The 7,595-nt window shown below is 51.0% G+C and overlaps 1 protein-coding gene across 1 annotated transcript in view; it reads right to left on the bottom strand.

Moving 5' to 3' along the window:
* Window positions 1–7,024: 7,024 nt before the first annotated feature.
* Window positions 7,025–7,595, bottom strand: part of MFHAS1 (malignant fibrous histiocytoma amplified sequence 1) — a gene marked incomplete at its 5' end in the record, with an annotated part of 28,150 nt that continues 27,579 nt past the window's right edge. Inside the window, one exon of the mRNA XM_009872663.1 lies at window positions 7,025–7,155. Within this exon, the coding sequence (XP_009870965.1) occupies window positions 7,025–7,155 (131 nt within the window). The remainder of the gene's footprint in view (window positions 7,156–7,595) is intronic.

Raw genomic sequence — 7,595 nt, forward strand, 5'->3', positions numbered from 1 at the left:
AAGGAAATGCCCGTGGGGCTGAGCCCCGCGTGTCCGGGCCGCCTCACCCTCTGCTTGTCCCCCTCGGGCCCTGCCGCTCTCGGCCTCCGTGCTCCTGCCGTAGCCCCTCCTGAGCTTTTGAGGAGCAACCTCCTGGGTTTGGGGTCACGGCAGCCCTCTGGAAGCTCTGGCTGTGTTATGGGGAAAAACGGGCGGGACAAGACACTTTATTTATGCTTCCACGTTCCAGACTGGCTTTGTGCAGGGCATCCTAAATACGGGTCTGGGACACCCAGGTGGTGTGGGCGACCAGGTAGTGGCCAAGTGAGGGATTTAGCTGGCGCCCATTCCCTCCCTGCCTGGAGAAGCTGCCTCGCTTGCCCTGCCCCGAGTCCTTCCCACCACAGCCAAGCAGCAGGATGGACGGCACCAGACACCTGTGAGCCCTCTGGGTCTTCTCGGCCAGGTGAAGGCAAGGGGAGGAGGCTTCCCCATCTGTCCTGGGTCAGTTCATTTTCCAGCAGTGCTTCCCGCAGCCCTGGGCTGGAGCACGGCCCAGGCATATCTTCAGATTCCCCTTCCATCCCTCAGCCATGCAGGCTGAGGCATCTACAGCAGCCAATCTGACTGATGCAACCACCCAGACACCTCCAAATCTGCTAGCCCCCCAATGACATTACATCTTTTCACCTGCCCCCACCACTGGTCTCAGTTCCCATCTCTCTCCAGCATGCCAGCACCTTGTTGCAGATGCTGCCATGGCTTCTCCTACATCTGCTGCGTGGCATCACTGTGTTTGGTGGGGTTGCCGCAGAGGTCTGTCTTGTCTTCTCCTCCAGATGACATGGTGATGGAAGTGGGGTCACACACAAGCACTCAGGGATGTGTGGAAGGGGACTTGCTCCCTACTTTTAATTCACCCTCCTAGCACTGCCGCTAACACCCATGTTGGCAAGCAGAGGGCCATCTGTCTTGCTATTTTCACCTCTGAACAATGAGGCACTTCAGCAGGGTTCACAGGGAAACAAGTCTTTCAAGAAAGGAAACAACACGGTACCCATGAGAACCACTGAGCTGGCTTCACAAACCCACAAAACAGCCTGAAACACAGCAGGGAAAAAGCTGTTCCCCAGCTATCACCTGCCTTGCTGAGTGGGCAATGGTTCACAGATGTTAATCCAGACAAGGAGTTCCATGCTCTGATTCACTCAATGACAAATCGCTTGATGATTTTGTGAGTCACTTGCTAACAGTGCTCCTAAAAGCTTTGGTTCCTGGATTCAGAAACCCTCAGATCCACAATTAGACACAGACCCTTCCCAAGGCAGGCCCCAAGGAGGCACTGGAGGAAGAAAAATCAAACAGCCAGGCCTCATCCTGATACTGAGATCACTTTTATTTTCAGTTGTTTTGGCGAGGATGTGTGCGCAAGTGTGGGTGTGGTGCGTGTACGTCTGGGCATGCATGTGTGTGTGCGCAGAGTCCTGCCCAGTGATGCAGATTATATGAATATCTGTAATTACAGTCCATGAACTGAGCCATGAAGCACGTCATGAGTGCTACACTGAGGCCCATTTGCTTGCCTCTTCTTGTGCTTACTGCAGTGCAGCATCTCCACCTCCACGCATTGCCGTTCCAAGGATGCCAGTCCAAGAACCCATCCAGAGGGCATGGGGGGAGCTGAGCCCCAGGATCTGGCTCTGCAGGAGTGAGCTGGTGGGTTTCCACCTCGCTTAGTGAGCTCCTAAATACCATCTGCAGTCCCCTCTAACACAACCGTTATCTGTCTCCTCACAGTGAGGAGAGTCCCTACCGCTCTGACAAACTTTAACTACCTCAGAGGTCCAAAGGGGAAGAGAACAGGGACCCCATGTAATCTCTGGTGCTACAGCACAGCCAAGCACACCTTGGGTCCCTGGGAAAGCAACACCCAAATAATACTCCTGAGTTTTCTCAGCCACCCCCACTGGAGCATGGGGGATGCTGCAAGGGAGATGACCCGTGCTTCTGCAGCCCCCAGTCTCTTCCCTCTGATCTGAGAGACCACATGGCAGGTTAAATCCCAATCTGGTCCCTATTTCTGTTTAACTTTAAAGCTGAAACCCCCAAGCTCAGGCCAGAATGCAGAAACAACAGCACTGCCGTGACAGGAGGCTGGTCGACCACATTCTGGTCTCGTGGCAGGTTGGAAACAATTTTATTTCTCTTACTTTTTTGCCTTTAGCACAGTTAAAGCAGAGATATTGCATCACCCAGGATGCTCTGCAGTTGCCAGAGGCTTCCAAGTACCCCTACAAACCCTAAGGTGAGCTAGATGTGCAGCATTCTCCTCTGGGCTCCCTCTCACTCTACCTCAACAGATTTGTGTGCTGCTTTGGGATATGCAATTTCTCAGGTTACGCAGACCCAGCAGAAGGCAAAGTTGCTATCCTAGGAGCTTCATTTGGACGGATGCAGGTTTGAATCCCAGGTTTTGTGTAACACAAGGTAGTCCAGGACATGTTCCTGCTGCTGAAAGTCCTGCAGTGCAACTTGCCAGCTCTGCTTCCAAATCTGTCTGCACCAGTTGCAGTAGGAAATCAACTGGTCAACAGGCAACGGGTCTGCAAACCAATAAGCATAACCAGTGCAGTCCTCTTGAGTGAAGTAGGCATCTAGTACCAGGGGGTTCTCATCCTGTTCCAGAGGGGTTAGATTCACTGTAAGCTCCACAGGGATGCTATTGATGCCCCAGTCCTTTCAGCCCTCTTCACAGTACGCTTTCAGTAAAGGTTGCGGGGTGCTCCACAGAGGCCTTAGTCGTTTCTAACAGTTCAGTAACTGTCCGAGCAGGGACAAGAACAAGAATATAATACATGCTCTGAACCCAGGTATCTCTGCTCTTAGGGCACTGCTTTCAAGCCCTCTTTCCTTGTGGCTTGACCCATCAAAAATGACAGATCTTTCAAAAACACAGGGCCCTCATCCCTGGGGCTCAGGGATGTTATGTGGGGTCTAAGAGGCAGGAGCTCAGCAAATGGACACTGTGTGCAGAGGATTCCAGGATGCATCCTTAAAAGAGAGCGACAGCAAAATCAAAAGGACTGTCAGCCACTTGGCTTGGTTCTCCTGCACAGATCTCCCACGTGGCAGTTGCAAAGGGGAGTTGTTTTTGAACTGCATAGAAAATTAAATGGCTTTTGCATATTAAAAAAACACAGATGAAAACACAGTTACACCAGTTACTAAACAGTGGGCGGATGAGTGATCACCATCTCGTATTAAATAGACCCAACTAGACTGATCTCCATACTGACACACTGCTGGCATCAGGCAGAATGTGTGCCTGCAAAGGCCAGGTAATGCTGTGCTCCTGCTGAGGTGACGTGCCCTGGCGGGAGGGCCGCAGTCCCGAGGAGCAGGCTGTAAGACGTTCTGCTCTGTACTCTCATTCCTTCGATGCTTGCGCATCCCAGACCAGATGGGTGCACTGGGAAACAGGCCTCCGGCTGGAAAAGGATTCCAGTTTGTGGCTTCATTAGTGTGGTTTCCACGCAGTGTCACAGCAACGAATCGCTATTTTCTTCCTATGGAGAATGGAAAGAGAGAGGTGAGTAGCAGTAATGAGAGGAGGAGAAGGCTGCCCAGCACAGGAGGTGGCAGTAAGGAATGCTCTAGTGTAAGTTCGGACTATACCCTTCATGTCTCGTGGGCAGCTAGATTCAGGACATAGGAGCTTCCCACCACTATTCCTGACACCATTCAAAGATCTCATCTCCCTTCTGCTCCCTCCAGCCACCACAGGCAATTTCTAGTCCACAGTTTTTATCGACAATGATACAGAAGCACAATCAATTAATGCTTCGCACCGACATAAGAGATGTTCATATGTGTGTTGCTAGAGGTGGCAGGTTGATACATGAAATCGGAGTTCAAGCTCTCTTCCCATCTGGAATGATACCCAGAAAAGATATGAGGTTGACTGAGCTGCCAGCTTTTATTTGGCAGCTCTCCCCTTCGAAGTGAGGCACAACGGCCTGATTTCTTCCACCTGGGCTCTGCAATCTCCTGCTAGAGCGGATTCTGCCCTGCACTTCCAGTGTGAAGTTTCTGTCAGCGGGGATATATGCAGCCCTGCACACCAGGGTGGTATTTGAAGGACCAGGGGAACATCACTTGTGCAACAGCAGCACGTCCCAGCAGGACACATGTCACTGTCTTGCACTGGTTGCAGGCCTGGCCAGTCAGCATCCTGGTGAGGACTGCCTGCTGACCAGTATCACCCATTCCAGGTCTGCCATCACAGCCCAAAGGGTTAAGAGATGAATGTTAACACAAACATTTTAAGTTAGTCATCTCTCAGACATCCACCAGCATCTCATGACGGGATCCTGGCTCTGCCTCCTATTGAATTGCACTAAACCAAATATTTGCACAGAGCAGGACTCGTATGGCCCAGTTATCAGGGCTCAGCTGTGGGGCACAAACTGATAGCAACATCTTAGAAGTCCTCAAAACCACCTAGTCAGGAGAGAAACCAGCACTGTGGTGCCGGTGCTTAGCGTGCCCTGCCCACGTATGGCCCAGGGTGCACGGCTGCTCACGAAGCACGGCTGCCAGGGTCAGCCCAAGGGCATCAGGGACAATTTGTACAACACAGCCACATGCTGCTTCACTAGACAGACCTCCACACAAAGATGCCCAGGCAGCTTTGCTATGAAAAAGACCCAGATCTAGATTTCTACCACTCTAGTGGCCACAGTGTATGGAGAATATAGCAATGACAACTCCAGAGCACCCAGACATGGCAGACCGTGAGCTTCTGGGTGCTAGTGATAAGGAAGAAATGGCGTGTTCCGGGGACATGCCGACTGCCCTTCTTCCGTCCCTGTATAATTACAAACATCCTTAGCGCTTCATGACACACAGTATGTGAAAACACAAAGGAGGAAGCTTTTCCCAGTCTGTTTCTCCTCCTGCTCTGCTGGCCACCACTCAAGCCTGACCCAAGCCTGTTGTGTGGGACACAGCCAACTGTTTTGCAGTGGAGCAATTCTAAAGACTTCACAGCATCAACCCCCTCCCCGACAAAGCCTTGGCCGACTGCCATAAAACTCACTTGTCCAGGAACAAATCCAGGGAATCCCGCTACAGCTCATTTCAAGAGACTTTCCTCCAAGCAGGTCTGAATTAAATGGTACCAAGAACATTTTTACATTCATCATGAGATCTAAATGGGTTTTCAACACACGATCAATGGGTCCACAGAATCCTATCTCCAGTGCTTCCCCTCTGGCCAGTGGCCCTGCCATCTGCAGCACTCATTTTGCTTCATGCCTCGTTGTTGTCCCAGACTTCCAGGCAACTGCGTCCACTCCAGCCACGAGGCCCCCACCTGGGAGCTGCCCCTGCCCCACAGCGTTTCAGAGTCCAAAGTCCCATCGGTCCTCGTCAGCATGCAACTCCACAACTGGAGAGATGGGAGCACTGCAGAGCATCAGCCACGTCCTGCCCGGTGGAAAACCTTTGGCACCAGCACTGATGATTTATCTGGAAGAGGAAAGGGTAAAGAAGAAATAATGTAGCACGGGCAGAAGGGTTCATAGTGCTTGTGATAAATAGTCTAAGCCACACAATTTTCTCTAGGTTTCTAAATAGGGACGGTGAGGTCTTTAAAAGCAACAGAGGTCTTTTTGAGAACACAAGTTTCCTGCCAGCAGAGTGACTGAAACTGGGACACAGTTGTCAGACGTTGTGGAAGGCAGGCTGGAGGACATGAGGACAAGTGCATAGGCACAGCCTGCCAGCACAGGACAATAAAAACTGCAGCTTTGTGTTAGAAATGTGCTGTGCCAAGTACAGAGGACCAAACGAATAGACAGTGGTGACCTGCGGCTCAGTATCAGGGCAGCTACCTTGTGTCTTGCCCCGGGTGGGCATTTCAGCTTCACCTTCACACACAGCTCAACAGCCACCCATCACTGAAGTCATCCTCCAGCAGGATGAGTGTATTTTGGGGTGGGACGGTGCTGAACAGAGAAACCGGCCTCCCAAAGCTCATTTCAGATACTGAAGTGAAAGCAATAAGCATTCAGATGCAGCCCAGCAGCAGCCACCAGTAAACACTCTGCTCACTCCCCTAAGCTCACTGCCACATTCCCTTGCAACACTCCAAAGAGAGCAGGCCACAGTTGCTTTTCTGTTCTGCAAGAAAATCTATGCATCAAAAAGCCAAGGCACTGGCTATTATTGTGAGTGTTGTTCTACATCTGTTCCCAACACTACACAGCTCTTTTCCAAGCCCATCCCCACTCTGTGGAGTCAAGTACTGGCTATTGACACATAGGAGGGCAGGGATTCTGCCAGGAGGGACCTCACCAAGTCAGAGGACTGGGCCAACAATAGGGCCACAAAATTCAACAAGGACAAGTGCATAGCCCTACAACTAGAACAGGGCAGCCTCGTGCACCACCAGAATCCCAGCTGGCTTGGGATCTGGAGGAGAACATGTTGAAGATAAGCCAGTATCTTTGTGGCAATGGAAGCAAAGCCATAAGAAGGGAGACTCAGATGGGACAGAAGGAAAAAAGTTCCGCCCCAGAGGAGCAGTATAACTCCAGAGTCTGGAGAGTTGGTGGCACTTTCACCCATGACGGTCGTTTCAATGCAAAATCTACCCTTGCTTATACAACACTGAAAACAACATGACCTGGATTGCAAGGGTGGCCCCACTTAGAGCAGGGGACAGAAAGAGACCTCCTGAGGTACCTCCAGAGACCTCCTGAGGTCCCTTCCTACCTAAGACTGCCCATGATTGTATTATCTCCTCATCTGTCCTGCCCAGTATGTGTGTCTTGCATCTCCCACCACACAGCTCAGGGAACACCTCCACCCATTTTACTGTACCTCTTATCCTTTAAGCAGGCTCTTTATCTCCACAAATAATTAGAACAGTCCCCAGGCTGTGGGGCCACTACCTTCTAGAAAAATTGCTTTAGTGAGAGCATGTTTTAACAGTGGCTTTCTGGTGTCTACTGAGAGGGGGACGGGGGTCTGCTTTCAGGTCTCACTTGGAACAAGGGCTGATCACAGTAGGAGTTGGGGGGTAAACCAAGGCAACATTAACTCGCTCGCTGCCGTTCTTGGGACAGATGATCTCCGTCAGTCCCTCTGGTCTCGGCTGACTCAGCAGTTCTCCTGTGAATAAGGGAAAACGGTGAAAACATTAAAGCATTGGCAAGGCAGTTTTTGCAATTTTTGTTTTCAGCATGCCCTTCCCCCCTCCTTTACCATCTAAACATCCATGGCTGATATAAGTGAGCACTATAAGAGGGCTTTCTGGTCCTGCAACCCAAGCAGGTCTCATCCATATAACTATGGTGAATGTCCTGGTGATTACGGCCTGGAGACATGCTGCTCTACACAAACGTAACATCTGCCATCTTTCCTGTCTCTGGTTTGAATCACTGCACACAGACCTGAGAGTTCCTTAGGGATTCACAACATCTAGATGGAGCCTAATGAGGTAGAGGTTTCAGGAGTAGAGGTTTTAATTAGGCTTTGAGGGCAGATGGGATCCAGAAGTTTGCCTTCAATCTCCACAAAAGGGAAGAAGCTGACTTGTAGCATCAGCAGGA

The sequence above is a fragment of the Apaloderma vittatum genome, unplaced genomic scaffold (assembly GCF_000703405.1).
Source record: "Apaloderma vittatum isolate BGI_N311 unplaced genomic scaffold, ASM70340v1 scaffold21077, whole genome shotgun sequence".
Taxonomy (NCBI): Eukaryota; Metazoa; Chordata; class Aves; order Trogoniformes; family Trogonidae; genus Apaloderma; species Apaloderma vittatum.